General features: G+C 41.2%; 1 protein-coding gene across 3 annotated transcripts in view; it reads right to left on the bottom strand.

The window, feature by feature from the left end:
- The window catches only part of ADK (adenosine kinase), a 619,463-nt gene that overhangs the window by 41,392 nt on the left and 558,901 nt on the right, over positions 1-19,170 (bottom strand). For all 3 annotated transcript variants that reach the window (XM_062214718.1, XM_062214719.1, XM_062214720.1), the window contains one exon: positions 3,352-3,438. In XM_062214718.1, the coding sequence (XP_062070702.1) occupies positions 3,352-3,438 (87 nt within the window). The remainder of the gene's footprint in view (positions 1-3,351; positions 3,439-19,170) is intronic.

Below are 19,170 nucleotides of genomic sequence, written 5' to 3'. Positions count from 1 at the left end.
GGAGCTTTTGTGGCTATCAAATTACTTAATACATGTAAAGTGGTTACAGCACCAATGGGCAGTAGGTGCTCTATATACGGGTTATTTATTGCTAGTACTGTCTACCTTGACTCACACACACAGAATGTGCTGAATATGACAATTTAAGAATCCTATCAAAAACTGGCATTAGCGTGTTCATCTCGTTACAACATCTAGTGTTCCATGATATGATATCCTAGAACAGACCAGAGTAGATTTGAAGTATGAAAAATGGCTATCAAATTGATGTCTTAGCAACGAATGCCTGCCTAGTTTCACCCTGATTTTCTCTATGTTGATTTCAACAACATGTAGTGAAATCTTGTGTTTGGAGCCTGGGTATGTTAGAGATGAATAAAGAAGAGGATGCCATTAATGCTTACACAAAGGGTCAGCAAATGATAGTTTGTGGACCAAATCTGGCCTGTAGATTGTTTTTGTACAGTTGGAGAGCCAAGAAAGATTGCTACATTTAAAAAATGTTATTAAAAAAAACAAACAAGCAAACAAAACAAGAACATGAAATGTAGCCTGTACGTGTCTTACAAAGCCTAAATTATTCATTTTCTTCTTTTTAAAGATCTATTTATTTATTTGAAAGTCAGGATTATAAATAGAGAGAGGAGAGGCAGAGAGAGAGAGAGAGAGGTCTTCCATTCGATGGTTTACTTCCCAGTTGGCTGCCAACGGCCATAGCTGTGCTGATCCGAAGCCAGGAGCCAGAAGCTTCTTCCGGGTCTCCCACGTGGGTGCAGGGGCCCCAGGACTTGAACCATCTTCTATTGCTATCCCAGGCCATAGCAGAGAGCTGGATCAGAAGAGGAGCAGCCAGGACTAGAACCGCTGCCCATATGGGATGCTGGCGCTTCAGGCCAGGGTGTTAACCTGCTGCGCCACAGCGCTGGCCCCAAATTATTCATTTTCTGGTCCTTTATTTAAAAATGGTTGTGGACGCCTGTTCTACACTTTCTTTTTTTTGTTCCCCCTACTAAATGTTCCACAACAATAAATAAAATTAGGCTTGATAAGTGGAGTGGGATTAAAAGAGGCTGAAAATCCTGTAACAGAAATTCTAACTGTTTGGATATATATAGTTCATTTATCACTCTAACCAGAATATAAACAGTGGCTACCTGTTCCTAATTCAGTATCCTCAGAATGGCCTCTCTGTAGATCACAAAGCCTGTGTGTTCTGACTGATTACTGGTAGAAATACTTGGTGGCTACAAGCGGATTTTTTTTTTGTAGGGCCAGGAAGCCCAGAACTCTAGAGTGAGAGGTGGGGGTTCATTAGGTCACCATCCTACCTATGTTAGTCTTACTGTCTGTCTTGCTGTGTGTCAAAGACACAGAACACTTACACTGTTTTATACAGCTTACAGGAATCACAGGACTCATGTAATGCAAATGTTTAAAAGTTTCTGCACTAAGATTTTGGGTTTAAACAATTTCTAACAAGGAAATTGCCAGTGTTTCCTTAATGTATTACAGAATATGGCCTAATTCCGAATAAAATATTTTTCTCTGAAGAGGATAAAATAGTAAAATTAGCTGCAAAATACTCTAACATTAAGAACAATGAAGGCTTTCAGAGCTAGGAAATAAAATGCAAGCATGACAGTAGAGTGTTATATGTAGTATGTACTCTTTCCAAAGAATGTAGGGCATGAGGCATCATAACTATTCATTTAAGAATGGTCGTAAATAGTTTCAGTGAAAGAAAAATGAAAAATTTCTGTTGGTGGAAAGGCCATTAAAAAAAAAAACAATACTTGGCGCTAGTGTAAGGTACAGTGGGTTGGGATTGGTGCTGTGGCGCAGGTTAATCCTCCGCCTGCAGCGCTAGCATCCATATGGGCACTGGTTCTAGTTCCGGCTGCTCCTCTTCTGATCCAGCTCTCTGCTATGGCCTGGGAAAGCAGTAGATGATGGCCCAGGTGCTTGGGCCCCTGCGCCCACATGGGATACCTGGAAGAAGCTACTGGCTCCTGGCTTCGGATTGGCTCCGGCTGTTGCGGCCATCTGGGGAATGAACCATTGGATGGAAGACCTCTCTCTTCCTCTCTCTCTACCTCTCTCTGTAACTCTGTTTTTCAAATATAAAATAAATCTAAAAAAAATAGAAACAAGTGCACTAGCACTCATTTAAAAAAAATTAAGGTACAGTGGGTTAAGCTGCTGCTTGTGATGCCTGCATCCTATATGAGAGTGCCAGTTCAAGTCCTGGCTGTTCCGCTTCCAATCCAGCTTCCTGCTAATGCTCCTGGGGAGGCAGTGGAAGATAGTGCAAATACTTGGGCCCCTACCATCCATGTGAGACCAAGATGGAGCTCCTGGCCCCTGACTTTGCCTGGCCCAGATCTGGCCACTGTGGTCATCTGGTGAGTGAACCAGTAGATGAAAGATCGAACGATCTGGTGAGCATGCGTGTGCATGTGCTCTCGCTCTCTCTTTATATTGATCTTTCAAATAAATAAATTTTTAAAAATAAAAAACAAAAAACAACATTAAGTTAAAATCACCACACAAACTTAAGTATCCCTTGAAATTATCCTTCAGGGAAGGGGGGGAGGTGGTCAGTTCAGTTTACCATTTTTGCCTTGCTTTTCTTGTTGTTGTTATAAAAAAGAAACAGAGACCTTTTGGAATCTAAAACCGTTCTAGAGACTACAACTTATGTTAACCACACTTAACTTGAAGGAATTCGGACCCATCAAAGAACCTTTAAATTAGATTTCAGATCAATTTAAATCTTTAAATCAGAAATCTGTCTTGATCTTGTTTTTAGTACTCATTCTCAAAAAGATTCAATTCTTACAAAATTTTGCCAGTTGTTACTGAGCCAGAATCCAGCAAAAAATTTAACTCTTCCTAGAATAATAAACACTACCCACTGCTGTGTTAGAAACAGATATTTAAATCAAGAATATAATCCAAAGACATCGTCTTTCATTGTTAACATGCTATTTAATATTCACCACAACTTGTTTTAAAGAACAACTATGTGTTAACATTTAAGCCTGAAGGGCTATGCATATTCTATCTACCGTACTTGATGCAACTTGTTTATGCAATATTCTGACAGATACAATTAATCTTGTGAAAATGACTGGGGTATAACATAATAGCAAATTATCTTTGCGAAACACATATTTTTCCTATAGTAAAATCCCCTTATAATACAGTGATAGTGGCATATAAAAAAAACATTATGAGTTGATCGCTTAAAAGAAGAAACTAAAGTTGCTAAATTAATTAACCTTGCCTAGATGGTAATGATAAGGGTTAAAACGCTTAACTTATAAGTAACTTGAAATAAACAGTGTGTACCTCCAACAAATGCATCTCCAGCTCCGTTGGTGTCAATGATTTCTTTCTGGTCTTGATCCAAGACAGCAAAAGCAGTGACTTCACCTTCTGCAATAAGAGCCAAAGAAAAGTCAGAGTGACTTTTTTTGTACTACTCAACATCCAAGCTTACTCAGTAAAGTATGAAGCTCCTTCATTACTCATCATTCAGAGGGAAACAGGACATGAGCTCCATATACTACACCTGAACACCAGGGAATAAAGATACAAAATCATCTGTAAGCAATACCTTTTGTAACGTTCAGAATATAGATATAGCAAGGTAGTTCACATGTTGGGAGAATAATTACAAATGATACCAATAACTTTTTGGACAGTACAAATGACTGAACAGAAACTAGGAGCTACAGGATGTGTTTGTATGGATTGAATCATGGTCTCTAATAAAGCTTCAAGCCTGACTGAATTCCTGGCAGTAAAATCTTGGATACAGTTAAAGAGCTGTAAATTTAAAAAATACAAATAATGAGTGTTGTGTGTTTCTCTTCAGAAAGTCATAAGGCACAATAAAAAGATCACTCCTATTCTGTTACAATACTTCATGTTAATGTCAAAGATTATTGATTTTACTTGGCTTATTACAAATAACCTAATCTGGTTACTTTGTGCAAAGGAGTTACTATCTGCCAACCAGTAAAAAGGACAGCTACCACTGAATAAAAAAGACAGTTCAATGGGCTCTTGTCCTAGAGTAGTCTGGAACAGGCTTTGGTTGTTTTGACTACAGAGTAACCAAATATACTACTTCAAACTTGGAATATGGCAGTGGAATGAATATTTGTGATGAAATCTGGCTTAGAGGAAGTCTACAAATGATTGGATTGTGTTTTTTATTGAGGGCTGGAAATGAAATAACAAATTTGCATCTCTTACAGTGACAGACAGGCTAAAGACACATAGACTTCATTTTCAACAAAGATCAAGAAGGAGATCTTGGGAATCTTAACAGAGATCTTAAGAATGAACATTAAGAATACTAACAAGCCGTATTCTGCCTGCCTTTTGCTACTTGTTATTAATGGATACTATCAACAAGAGACAAATTCAGATTCATTAATAAAAATAGACCCTCCTGGAAAGGTTAATAGTCAAGAAGAGTGTTCATTTACTTAGTGATCCCTTCTGATCCTGTGATTATACACTCTGAGAAGACCCCATACCAGAAGCATCTGTCTGAACTCTTTTGATAACTAAACTTCCAACACTTTGTTACATTTAAATTAACAAAATTTTGATTAACTGGAAATTATGGTATAAATATCTGAGATTAAATTGTATTGAACACAGTGCTACACAGGCTAAAAAAAGGAGAAAAATGTAAGTGGACTTTATTAGAATTAATTGGGAAAGGGCTGCAGTCTGATTTAGGAAAATGTCTGTACCGTAAATATTTATAAAGAAATCTGGTTTTATTACTTCCAAGTACAAGTCATCCTATAAACAGAACTAACAACTATAAACTAAGAACAAACAAGCACTAAATAAGTAAAATGAGCTAAATTAATGACACCATTACAATTTATAATAGCGTTACAGTATTTAAAAATATAACATGTCTATAAACCATTTTAGGTAATACAATTATTGGATTTACAGATTTAAAAATAATTATAGATAAATGATAAGTAAACCATACTTAGATATAATTCTCTAAGTTCATTGTTAAAAAAAGTTAATTTAAAAATTTTATTTAATTTTTATTTATTTGAAAGGGGGTTAGAAAGAGAGAGAGAGAGACAGCGAGCCAGCTAGCTAGCTAGATGGATATGGGTAGATCTCTCTTCCATTTTGTGGTTCACTCTCCAGAAGTCCACAACAACCGATGTTGGGTCAGACCAAAGCCAGCAGCAAGGAACTCAGTCCAGGTCTCCGATGTGGGTGTCAGGGACCCAAGTACTTGCCTATCACTGCTGCCTCCTAGGGTATGTACTACCAAGAAGCTGGAATCTGAAGTGGAGCTGGGACTTGAATTTACGCACTCAAATAAGGGAGCTGGGAGTCCCAAACAGCATCTAACTGCTGTGACAAATGGTCGCCCCAAGTTGTTCATTCTTTTTTTCTATAAATCTTTATTTACAAATAAAACCTACTTAACATTGGAAACGATTATTTTGTACTTTGGGGCTGGTGCTGTGGTATAGTGGGTTAAGCTGCCCTCTACAGCACCGGCATCCCATATGGGTGTTGGTTCAAGTACTGGCTGCTCCGTTTCCAATCCAGCTCCCTGCTAATGTGCCTAGAAAAGCAGTGGAGGATGGCCCAGGTGCTTGGGTCCCTGTACCCATGTGGGAGACCCTGATGAAACTCCTGGCTTTGGCCTGCCTCAGCCCTGGCCAGTATAGCCGTTTGGGGAGTGAACCAGTGGATGGAAAACTTCTTTGTGGCTCTGCCTTTCAAATAAATAAATAAATAAATATTAAAAAAGAATTCAAGACTATTGGGCTACGTACTATACTTTTGTTTCTTTACGTAAGTATGTAGATTATTGAGATAATTTATCTTTAGCTGTCATATGAGAATTTCTTAAAATATAAAGTAGAATTATTTTCCACCTTCTATACTTTATAGTACAAATAAGTATATAAGAAAGTCACAGATGTAAAAGACATGTTACAAATTCAGTACAGCCTTTTTTCTTTTTCTTTTTTTTTTAAGATTTATTTATTTATTTGAAAGTCAGTGTTACACAGAGATAGGAGAGGCAGAGAGAGTTCTTCTATCCGATGGTTCACTCCCCAGATGACTGCAATGGCTGGAGCTGCACCGATCCTAAGCCAAGAGCCAGGAGCTTCTTCTGGGTCTCCCATGTGGGTGCAGGGGCCCAAGGACTGGGGCCATCTCCTACTGCTTGCCCAGGCCACAGCAGAGTTGGACAGGAAGAGGAGCAGCCGGGACTAGAAGCACCCATATGGGATGCCGGCGTTTCAGGCCAGGGCTTTAACCTGCTACGCCACAGCACCAGCCTCCAGCCTTTTTTCTATATGTAGATAACTTCTTTAAAAATAAAGACCTTGAATATCATGAGATCCTGAAACATGTTCTGAATCACATAAGGCTTGAAAATGTTTAATAATATTTAAGTTCAATGAAAACTTTTGTACATTCTTATTTTTTAAGAGTGTAATGATCTAATTTGGTTTGCAGAGCTGTTAGAATGCAAAATATCAAGAGGCAAGTGTTTGGTGCAATGGTTAATTCACTGTTTGAGATGCTTGAAACACATATCAGATTGCCTGGGTCTGCATCCCAGACCACTTTCCTCTAGAGCTTCATGCTAATGAACACCCTGGGAGGCAGTGGTTATGGCTCAAGTACTTAGGTCCCTGCTCTCCCTATGGGAGATCTAGATTAAGTTTCTGGCTCCTGGCTTTGGTCTGGCCCAGCCATTACTATTGTGGGCATTTGGAGAATGAGCCAGTGGATAGAGATGTCTTTTTCTCCTCCCTTTCAAATAAAATAAATAAATAAACATTTTTTAATTTAAAAAATCACACAACTAACTAAACACTATTTATCAGTATGATTTTATCATAGCCATTCCAGATGGCTATCTTGGAAAGTGTGTTTACATAATCTGAAGACTTATTTATAGACATGGGCATTATTCAGTCTATGAAGCTGAAAACACTCATATAACTCTCACTGAGACCTAGTTTTCTTAGGAATGAGATGGGCCTAGAGTATCTGTAGGTTTGAACAGCAGCAAAAAGTAGCTTTCTGCCTAATTATAGAAAAATGACATTGTTCATTCTTATTAAGTACTTCTACTTAAGAGCTTAAGATAAGTCATAGCAATTATTTCTCAATTCTGCCAAAACTTTTTGTAGTAAGAGGCAAAATGATTGAGAATAATTATTATTCCTATTTCCTAGACTTCTACAAAACCACTAAATCATAACCTCTTTAAGTAGACAATTTGGTTGATTTCAGAGTTGTTTCATGTCTTTTATTAGATGAGACCCTCAGGGTATCTTCTTCCCAAACAATGAAATTTAGCTTACTTAAAATACAAAATAACAAATTTTAGACATTCTCTAGACAGTTTGGCAAACAAATAATTTACTTGTCACTTTATGGAGATACTAACTTCACCATCTAATCACTTAAGAGGCCAGTTTAACTAGAATGAGAACATCTTCAGGTATCCATAATGCAAGTCAATTACAGCAGAGATTGTTTTCTGTACAAATGGCATAATATGTAATTGAAAAATAATAATAACAATTTTGCCAGTGTCAATTAAATGTTTCTGCAGCCTAATTTCTACTAAATTGATATATTTTAGCACTTTATACACACAACCTCTTGACAATTAAAATCCTCCCAAATTTTCTCCAGATATTTTTCAGTGCCATGATTTATCACTGTTTAATGGCCCCTCCAAATTACAGGGAATACATAACTGAAGAAGAAGAGCCACAAAAGGTTGAAAGGTAAGTTGGCACATGTTTTTCAACTTCAAGGTGAACTGTAGTCTGCTATTACCTCTGACCCAGCATCAAGAGGCTTGGGAGAGAAAGAAAAGTGATGGCAAAAACTTCACAGGAAAGTGAAAAATATGAGTAGGTAAAAATTGGAACACTTAATGATTCTTATAGGAAGCTCCTACATCTTGGCCATTCATTATAATCAGGTAATTTCCATAGTACTAATGCTTTTGTTTCATTGTTTCTTTAACCCTTTACTTGGAAATAATTTTAAAGTAACAGAAAAATTCCAAGAAAAATACAGAGAACTCACCATATAATGTCTACTCATATTTATCAGTTTTTAAACATTTTTCCACATTTGCTTTTACATTTCTTTCATATGTACACACATATATATTATCATTTTTTCTTTGAATATAATTATTATGCCCTTTACTACTTCAATGTGTATTTCCTAAGAACAGGATATTATGTTATCAGGGTGTAACTGATAAATTTATTATTTTTTAAAGATTTATTGATTTATTTGAAAGGCAGAGTTACAGAGAAAGGCAGAGGCAAAGACAGAGAGAGAGGTCTTCCAACTGCTCATTCACTCCCCAGATGGCTGAAATGCCTGGAGCTGAGCCCTTCCGAAGCCAGGAGTCAGGAGCTTCTTCCAGGTCTCCCATGTGGGTGCAGGGACCCAAGGATTTGGGCCATCTTCTGCTTTCCCAGGCCATAGCAGAAAGCTGGACTGGAAGTGGAGCAGTCGGGTTCTAATTGGCGCCCATGTGGGATGCTGGCACTGCAGGCAGCAGCTTTTACCCTATGCCATAGTGCCAGCACCAATAACTAATAAATTTAGAAAAAATAATTTAATGGATCTATAAGTTCATGTTCCAATTTTGTTAACAGTTCTAATGTCATAGTTTTTTTTTTTTTTCATCCAGTACAGGATTCAGTACAGAATCACACACTGTTTTTAGTTATTTTTATTTGTTTTCAATTTAACTTTTTGAACAGTAATGTATTCATATACTTCAAAGTATAAACATATATGAAGAGGCATGCTGTTAACAAAATTTCCTTCACCCACTCTCTCTCTGATTCAGCTGGTTTCCTTCTTTTAAAAAATGTTTATTGGCCGGCGCCCTGGCTCACTAGGCTAATCCTTGGCCTTGCGGCGCCGGCACACCAGGTTCTAGTCCCGGTCGGGGCACCGATCCTGTCCCGGTTGCCCCTCTTCCAGGCCAGCTCTCTGCTGTGGCCAGGGAGTGCAGTGGAGGATGGCCCAAGTGCTTGGGCCCTGCACCCCATGGGAGACCAGGAGAACCACCTGGCTCCTGCCATCGGATCAGCGCGGTGCGCCGGCCACAGCGCGCTACCGCGGCAGCCATTGGAGGGTGAACCAATGGCAAAAGGAAGACCTTTCTCTCTGTCTCTCTCTCTCACTGTCCACTCTGCCTGACAAAAAATTAAAAAAAAATGTTTATTTATTTATTTGATTTATTTTTATTTTTTTATTTTTGACAGGCAGAGTGGACAGTGAGAGAGAGAGACAGACAGAGAGAAAGGTCTTCCTTTTTGCCGTTGGTTCACCCTCCAATGGCCACCGTGGTAGGCGCGCTGCGGCCGGCGCACCACGCTGATCCGAAGGCAGGAGCCAGGTGCTTCTCCTGGTCTCCCATGAGGTGCAGGGCCCAAGGACTTGGGCCATCCTCCATTGCACTCCCAGGCCACAGCAGAGAGCTGGCCTGGAAGAGGGGCAACCGGGACAGAATCTGGTGCCCCGACCAGGACTAGAACCTGGTGTGCCGGTGCCGCAAGGCGGAGGATTAGTCTGTTGAGCCACGGCACCGGCTATTTATTTATTTGAAAGGCAGAGTAAAAGAGAGAGCGAGAAAGAGGAGGGGGTGAAGGAGAAACAGACTGACAGAGAAAAGAATGAGAGAGCAAGAACAAGTGAGAGAGAACATGAGAGAGATTTTCCATCTGCTGGTTCACTACCTAAATGCTCACAACAGTAAGGCCTGGCTCAGGCTGAAATCAAGCCAGGGATTCCATGTGGGTCTCTCTTGTGGGCGGCAAGGACCCAGGTACTTGAGACATCATCTCTCACCTCCTCCCAGGATGTGCATTAGTGGATGCTGGATGTGAAGTGGGGGCAAGACTTGAACACAAGTGATGTGGGACGGCTTAGATAGGTCATTTTAAATTCATGAGCTGGAAGCGGCACCTCTTTTGTTCTGTGTTGCCATGTCCATCTACTTATCAATCAGGGGGCCCCTCCCCAGGAAGTACCTCCTCTTATCCAGGATGTGGTGGTGGTTATCACGTAACACTTCCGCTTTTCTAAACTTATAAAAAATCTAGGAAGATTAAAGTGGTCTCTCCTCCTCGTGGACACAGGAGGGTATGATAATTCCTTTTCTTTGGCTTATTCTCCCTTAACAAAGAGACAGAGCCTGCGTATTTTTCTTACTTTATAAATAAAGTTTATCACACTGCATGCTGTGTTTGGGCCTGTATTTAGAATCCATCTCTAAGTAAAAGGCGAGTCTGGAAAATTAATTTAGGCCAAATCCAGCCCATAACACAAGCACTCCAATACTGGATTTCTTAATTGCTGAGCCAAATGCCCACTGCCTGCTACTTTTTCTTTGAAATAAAAAAAAATATCACCCAAAACAACTGGAGGAAGACTAAATGACATCTGTCTGGGCAGGATTCAACCTCAAAGCAAACACCAAAAGCAAAAACAAATGAATGGGATTATACCAAACTAAAAAGCTGCTGCACTGCAAAGGGAGCAATCAACACAGTAAAGAGACAACTTAGAAACAGGAGAAAATACATGCAAACTATACATCTAAAAAGGATATCCAAATTTCCTTAATATCCGAAATATACAAAGAACTTAAAGAATTCAATAGCAAGAAACAAAATACTTTATTAAGAAATGTGCAGGGGGGCCGGCGCCGCGGCTCACTAGGCTAATCCTCCGCCTTGCGGCGCCGGCACACCGGGTTCTAGTCCCGGTCGGGGCACCGATCCTGTCCCGGCTGCCCCTCTTCCAGGCCAGCTCTCTGCTGTGGCCAGGGAGTGCAGTGGAGGATGGCTCAAGTCCTTGGGCCCTGCACCCCATGGGAGACCAGGAGAAGCACCTGGCTCCTGCCATTGGATCAGTGCGGTGCGCCGGCCGCAGCGCGCCTACCGTGGCGGCCATTGGAGGGTGAACCAATGGCAAAAGGAAGACCTTTCTCTCTGTCTCTCTCTCACTGTCCACTCTGCCTGTAAAAAAATAAAAAAAAAAAAAGTAAAATAATAAAATAAAAAATAAAAAAAGAAATGTGCAGGGGCTAGCATTACGGTGTAGTGGGTTAAGCCAACACCTGTGATGCCGATATCCCATATGGGTGCTGGTTTGAGTCCTGCTGCTCCACTTCTGATCCAGCTCCCTGCTAATGCACCTGGGAAAGCAGCGGAGGATGGTCCAAGTGCTTGGGCCCCTGCATCCACTTGGGAGACCTGGAAGAAGCTCCTGGCTCCTGGCTTTGGCTCGGCTCAGCTCCAGCCGTTGCGGCCATTTGGGGAGTGAATCAGCAGATGGAAGGCCTTTCTCTATCTCTGTCTCTGCCTCTCTCTTTCTGCAATACTGCCTTTCGAGTAAATAAATAAATGTTTAAAAAAATGTGAAGACCAGAATAGATATTTCTCAATGCAAATCAAAATCATGAGATTTCACCTCATACCTGTTAGAAAAGGGTATTATCAAAGAGATAAGAGTTGGTAAGGATGTATAGACATGGGAATATTTACACACCATTGGTAAGAATGTAAATTAGTACAGCCATGGGGCCATTGCTGTGGCATAGCGGGTAAAGCTGCCACCTGCAGTGCCGGCATCCTACATGGGCACTGGTTTGAGACCCAGCTGCTCCACTTCTGATCCAGCTATCAGGTATGGCTTGGGAAAGCAGTAGAAGATGGCCCAAGTCCTTGGGCTCTTGAACCCACCCACACAGGAGACCTGGAAGAAACTCCTAGCTCCTGGCTTTGGATTGGCCCAGCTCCACCTCTTGTGGCCATTTGGGAAGTGAACAAGCGGATGGAAGACCTCCCTCTCTCTCTCTCTCTTTCTGACTTTCAAATAAATATATAAATCTTTTTAAAAAATAGTACAGCCACATGGAAAACAGTATGGAGAGTCCTTAAAACTAGAACTACCATATGATTCAACAATTCTATTAGGTATATATCCAAAGAAATGGAAATAAGTCTTCTTTTCTTTTTTTAAAGATTCACTTATCTATTTATTTTAAAGATTTATTTATCTATTTGAAAGTCAGAGTTACACACAGAGAGGAGAGGCAGAGAGAGAGAGAGAGAGAGAGAGAGAGAGAGAGAGAGAGAGAGAGGTCTTCCATCCGCTGGTTCACTCTCCAAATGACCACAACGGCTAGAGCTAAGCTGATCCAAAGCCAGAAGCCAGGAACTCCTTCCGGCTATCCCATGTGGGTGCAGGAGCCCAAGGACTTGGGTCATCTTCTACTGCTTTTCCAGGTCATAGCAGAGAGCTAGATTGGAAGTGGAGCAGCCGGGACTTGAACCGGCACCCATATGGGATGCCAGCACTGCAGGCGGCAGTATAACCCACTATGCCACAGTGCTGGCCCCTCACTTATTTATTTGAAAATCAGAGTTACAGAAAGAGGGAGAGACAAAGAATGTTCATCTGCTGGCTCACTCCCCAAGTTGCTACAATAGCCAGGGTTGAGCCAGGCTAGGGCCAGGAGATTCATCAGGGTCTTCCACATAGGTGGCAGGGGCGCACTTGGACCATCTTCTGCTGCTTTTCTAAGGCCATTAGCAGGGAGTTGGACTGGAAAGTGAAGCAGCCAGGATGCCAGTGTTGTAAGTGGTGGCTTTACTCAGAATGCCACGACAGCCCCTGAAATTGGTGTTTCAAAGAGATATTTGCACTTGCAAGTGTATTGCAGCACTATTCACAATTTTTAAGATGCGGACTCAGGGGCCGGCACTATGGTCTAGAGGGTAAAACCACCACTGGCAGTACTAGCATCCCATATGGGCACCGGATTGAGTCCCAGCTGCTCCACTTTTGATCCAGCTCCCTGCTACTCTCCACCTGGGAAAGCAGTGGAAGATGCCCTAAGTGCTTGGGCCCTGCACCCACGGGAAACCCAGAAGCTTCTGCTTCCTGATGTCAGATTGGCCCAGCTCCTGCTGTTGCAGCCATCTGGGGAGTGAACCAGCAAACAGAAGATTTCTCCTCCCCACCCCTCGATGTAACTCTACCTTTTAAATCAATTAATTAATTTAAAAAAAGATATGGACTCAATGTTGGTGTCCATCAACAGATGAATGGGGGCCGGTGCTGTGGCATAGTGAGTAAAGCTGCTGCCTGCAGTGCCGGCATTCCATATGAGCGCCAGTTTGAGTCCTGGCTGCTCCACTTCCTATCGAGCTCTCTGCTATGGCCTGGGATAGCAGTAGAAGATGGCCCAAGTCCTTGGGCCCCTGTACCTGCGTGGGAGACTTGGAGGAAACTCCTGGCTTCTGGCTTTGGATTGCTGTAGCTCTGGCCGATGCAGCCAATTGGGGAATGAACCAGTGGATGGAAGACCTCTCTCTCTACCTCTCCTTCTCTGTGTTAACTCTCTTTCAAATAAATAAATAAATCTTTAAAAAAAAAAAAAAACCCAAACAGATGAATGGCTATAGATAAGGTGATAATTATGCACAATGGAATACTATCTATCCACAAAAAAGAATTCAATCCTGTCATTTTTGACAACATGGATGAACCTGCAGAACATTACATTAGAAATAAGCTTGGCATAGAACGACATATACCATATGATCTCATTCATGTGGGGTATAGAAAAGCTGATTTCATAAAACAACAGAGTAGAATAGCAGTTTCCAAAGGCTAGGGAGGTTAGGTGGTGAGAGAAATAGGGACATGTTAGTCAAAGGATATATAATTACAGTTAGGGGAAATAAAAAAGTTCAGAATAGGTAAATCTGTATGCATATGTCTATACCAAATCTAGACAGAAAGTAGACCAATGGTAGCCTGGGGCCAAAGGGCTGGGTGGAGGGGATGTATGTGTGTATGTGTGTATGTGTGTATATTTTTAAAGAAACTGGAAATGAATACTAAGGTTTATGGAGTTTCTTTGGTGATGAAAATGTTCTATAATTGATTAAGGTAATGGTTGCACAACTCTGGACATACTAAACACCATTGGATTGCACACTTTAAATGGGTATATTGTATCATAGGTGAATTATATCTCATTAAATCTCTCTCTCTTTTTTTAAAGTATCCTTTTCAGGTTGCTGTGGACATTTTTTTTCATTTGGAGATCTAAGTTGGTAAACAGGAAATGTTCTCCTTTTTTATGAGCCCACACAGTTCATTTTATGGATATACTATCGTTTATTTAATCTGTCCTTTACTGATGGACTTTAAGGTTATTTTCAATCTTTTGTTACCATACAAAGTCGCAAATCATTAATGCTTTTATTTAAAATAGACCTTAAATTTAATTACTTTACTTAAGATGAAGTCAATAAATATTACTTCTACTTTGTACAGGGAGCTAATACAAGGAAACTAAGTTGTACTAACAATATGCCTATAACCAAAGAATAAGAAAAAAAATTAGAATCCAGGAAATGGTTTCCTTTTCACTAGGACACCATACCAGGATCTGAGAAAAGACACCCTGCTCAGACAGCCCTAATAAACAGGGTAATGAAACAGATGACAAACTCTGCTAATAATAGAGATTTATAGAACAATCCTAATTAACAAGGACTTTGGGGGAATGAAAAGCCCTGGGTTAATTTAATTTTCTGGTTAACTAAAGAAAAAGTAAAAATCTTTATAGTTGGAGATCTTTCTAAATATATTAATATAATATGATAATATACCATGACATCTTTGCTTTAATTAGTTTACTATAGTGAACTGAATGAAATTTTTCCTTGATAACAACAGAGCATTCCACAGCACATCTTAATGTCATCATCCTGAATATCAATTCTATTGTAGTTCAGAAAGTATGAGTGTTGTGAGAAGCAGAATAAACAAAGCAGTGGGACATATAAGGGATCAGGAGTCAAAAACCTATGAGTTTGGTTCAGATACTCTATTTAAGAACTACTGGGTTCTAGTCCAGGTTGCCCCTCTTCCAGTCCAGCTCTCTGCTGTGGCCCGGGAAGGCAGTGGAGGATGGCCCAAGTGCTTGGGCCCTGTACCTGCATGGGAGACCAGGAGGAAGCACCTGGCTCCTGGCTTTGGATTGGCGTAGCTCCGGCCGCAGTGGCCATTTGGGGGGTAAACCAATGGAATAAAGACCTTTCTCTCTCTATCTCTCTCTCTCACTGTCTAACTGTATCTGTCAAATTAAAAAAAAAAAAAAAGAACTACATATTTTAAAAGATTTACTTATTTATTTGAAAGTCAGTGTTACAGAAACAAAGAGGGAAACACACACACACAGAGAGAGAGAGAGAGAGAGAGAGAGAGAGAGAGAGAGATCAGAGAGATTCTGTATCTGCTGGTTCACTCCCCAGATGGCTGCAACGGCCAAAGCTGGGCCAGGCCGAATCCGGGAGCCCGGAGTTTCATCTGGGTCTCCTACATGGGTAGCAGGGGCCCAAACACTTGAGCCATCTTCCACTACTTACCCAGGACATTAGTAGGGAGCCGTATCAGAAGTGGAGTAACCAGGATAGAAACTGGTGCCCATATGGGATGCCACTGTCGCAGATGGCAGCTTTACCCATTTTGCCACAATGCTGGCCCCTATTCAAAATATATTTAAAGAGCCTATCACATGTGAGGGACTGGAGATACAGATGTTAATAGAATAGATAGGCCGGCGCGGTGGCTTAACAGGCTAATCCTCTGCCTGCGGCGCCGGCACACCAGGTTCTAGTCCCGGTTGGGGTGCCGGATTCTATCCAGGTTGCCCCAAAAATCTTCCAGGCCAGCTCTCTGCTATGGCCCGGGAGTGCAGTGGAGGATGGCCCAAGTCCTTGGGCCCTGCACCCGCATGGGAGAACAGGAGAAGCACCTGGCTCCTGGCTTCGGATCAGCGCGATGCGCTGGCCGCAGCGGCCATTGGAGGGTGAACCAACGGCAAAAAGGAAGACCTTTCTCTCTGTCTCTCTCTCTCACTATCCACTCTGCCTGTCAAAAAAAAAAAAAAAAAAAAATAGAATAGATAAAATTCCTTTGTTTATGGGGCCTACATTCTAGTGAAGATAGACAATATACAGGTAGCAAATAAGCAAAGTAATTTGAGATATTAATAGATGCCACTGAGAAATAAAACAGATTGATGTTTGAATTGAGACTTCAGTGGCAGGGAGGAGCAGGCCATCTGAAGATTCAGAGGTAGAACATTCAAGTGCAGAAAAATGAGAACTGGGCTAGCAATGAGCTTGGTGAACTAAGCCTGTTTAATATGGAGAAGGTCACCATACCTACAGTATAGTAAAGGTGGGATTGTACGGGATTTCACCCCATATACAACAAGAAACCAGGAGAAGCATTTAAAAAGGGAAATGACATGATCCCATCTTTGATTTAAAGATTCTTTGGCAACTTTATAGAAAACAGACTGAATAGATGGGTCTAGAGGTAGGGTCAAAGGCTCTGCTTAGCAGGAAACCTTGGACAACTCGTAACTTTAATTCAAATTTACTACTTTAAAAATGTGGGTAATACTTTTCCTGCTTAGTTTCTATGACTATTACATGGATTAATTACTAACAATATTACTAAAACACGGTGTTAAATATAAAGGTCAATACAATTTTATATGGTATCTTAGGAGCTTTCTTTATTCAAACAGGCACTATTTATTGAACATTAAGTATGAATTCCTCATATTTTTCTGGATGTGTTGAGGGAGGTATATGAGAAATATTTTTTAAAGATTTATTCTTATTTTATTTATATGAAAGAAAGAGTTACAGAGAGAGGGAGAGACAGACTAGCGGTCTTCCATCTGCTGGTTCACTCCCCAGATGGCTGCAATGGCCGGAGCTGTGCTGATCCAAAGCCAGGAGCCAGGAGCCAGGAGCCTCCTCCTGGTCTCCCATGTGGGTGCAGGGGCCCAAGGACTTGGGCCATCTTCTGCTGCTTTCCCAGGACATAGCAGAGAGCTTGAATGGAAGAGGAGCAGCTGGGACTAGAACCAGCGACCATATAGGATGCTGGTGCTTCAGGCCAGGGCTTTAACCCACTGCGCCACAGCGCCAGCCCCTATGAGAAATAGTACAACATGATTTTTTTTCCTCAAAGAGTTTAGACTCTAGATGGAAAGATAAATCAATGTCATAGAATTTTTGAAGAATCATATGATATAATACCTATTGTAAATGCAAGAAGAGTTCAAAGAAGGAAAGTAACAACACATTTGACTTTAATTAACTGGAGATGGTTTCATGGAGAAGACTAAACTTAAGATAGGACTTAGAGACATGGATCATGAAGAGAGGAAAAGAAAAGGATGTATGTCCCAGGAAGCAGAAAGAAGAAAGTTTTCATGTTAGGTAAGGCAAGAAATAAAATAAGATGGGTAGGGTGAAGCTGCTGCTAGAGATCGTGAAAGCCAGATGGAAGTTTAGATCTCACTGTAATCAAATGAATTAGGTATTACTGAAACGGTTTTATAAATGAAGACACTGATGTTCAGCTTGTCAAGTGCTCAGGGATCCATGGCAAAGGCAGAAATTTGGGAGAAGATGAATGAGAGAGAAAAGTAGTAAAAGGTGATTACAAAGTTGTCATTCTTTGTGTGTGTTTAGATATTTATTCATTTGAAAGGCAGAGCCACAGAGAAAGTAGGAGAGACAGAGAGAGATCTCTCAACTGCTGGTTCACTCTCCAAATGCCATAGCAACCAGGGCTGGGCCAAGCTCAAGCTAGGAACCAGGAACTACTACTACACGTGGGCAGCAGGGATCAATCCTTGAGCCGTCAGCTGCTGCCTTTCAGACATACTACCAGGAAGCGGAAGCTGAAGCAGAGATGAGGAGGGACTCAATCCCAGGCACTCTGATATGGGCAGGACGTGTCCCAAGTGGCAGCTTCACCTGCTACATCATAATGCCTGCCCCACAAAGCAGGTTGTGACGAAGCAGCATATGGCAGTCAATTGAAATGTGAACTCCCTTAAACCACATCCAAATAAAACTGAGCAACACTACACAGAGAACACAGGTAACACTGCATTGTGGTTAAGAGTGTAAACCAGTGGTGGGCACTGTGGTGCAGCAGATTAAGCCACTGCTTGGGACGCCCGCATCCTGTACTGGAGTGTCTAACTAAGACTGAGTCCTGCCTCTGATTCTGATCCAGCTTTCTGATGAGCCTGGGAGACAGCAACCCAAGTACTTGGTTTCTGCTATCCACATGGGAGATCTGGATTAAATTCCAAGCTCCTGGCTTCAGCCTACCCAGCCCCAGCAGTTGCAGGCATCTGGGGAGTGAAACAGCAACAGGAGTTCTCTCTCTTGCAGAATCTCAAGTCCTGCCTGGCCTCCTGCCATCTCCCTCAAAAAAAAAAAAAAAAAAAAAAAAGAACCTGTTTATCACTATATCACTAAAGAACTAAGGTTCATATCCTGTTTACAGGGACTTTGAATTAATGCTCGGATCAGATCAAACTGAGGCAACCAAATGAATGCTAGTGATATGCAAAACTAGTTATTTGCAAAGCTTACTTAGGAAAAGCTGCATTAGATATGAAGGGATCCATGATCCTCTTTCCTTTATGGAGAAATCTTTTAAATAATTTTTATTTATTTGATTCATGTAAAAGGCAGAGGGAGGTGGGAAAGGAGGGTGGGGAGGGAGAAAGTGAAATAGAGAGAGAGAGAGAGAGAGAGAGAGAGAGAGAGAGAGAGAAATCTCCCATCTGCTGGTCTATTCCCCCAAATGCCTGCAACAGCTGGGGCTGGGCCAGGCCAAAGTGAGAAGCTGGGAACCTATCCATATCTACCACATGGGTGTAGGGACCCAACTACTTGAGCCATCACCTGCTGTCTCCCAGGGTGCACACTGGCAGGAAGCTGGAAGTGGAAACATGGAAGGACTCAATTCCAGGCACTGCAACATGGGATGTGGATGTCCCAAACGATTTCATAGCTGTCAAGCCAAATGCTTACCCATATTTACTGAAAAGAAGTTAAAAAGCAAGCTGCTGACATGTCACTGGTGTTTAGTGCAATCTGGTTTGCAGGGATGAAAATGCCACAAAGTAATATCATAAGTTTATATGAAAGCCTTTTTAAAAAGATTTATTTTATTTATTTGAAAGTC

The sequence above is a fragment of the Lepus europaeus genome, chromosome 17, assembly GCF_033115175.1.
Source record: "Lepus europaeus isolate LE1 chromosome 17, mLepTim1.pri, whole genome shotgun sequence".
Taxonomy (NCBI): Eukaryota; Metazoa; Chordata; class Mammalia; order Lagomorpha; family Leporidae; genus Lepus; species Lepus europaeus.
This window is presented reverse-complemented; position numbering and strand designations above follow the sequence as displayed.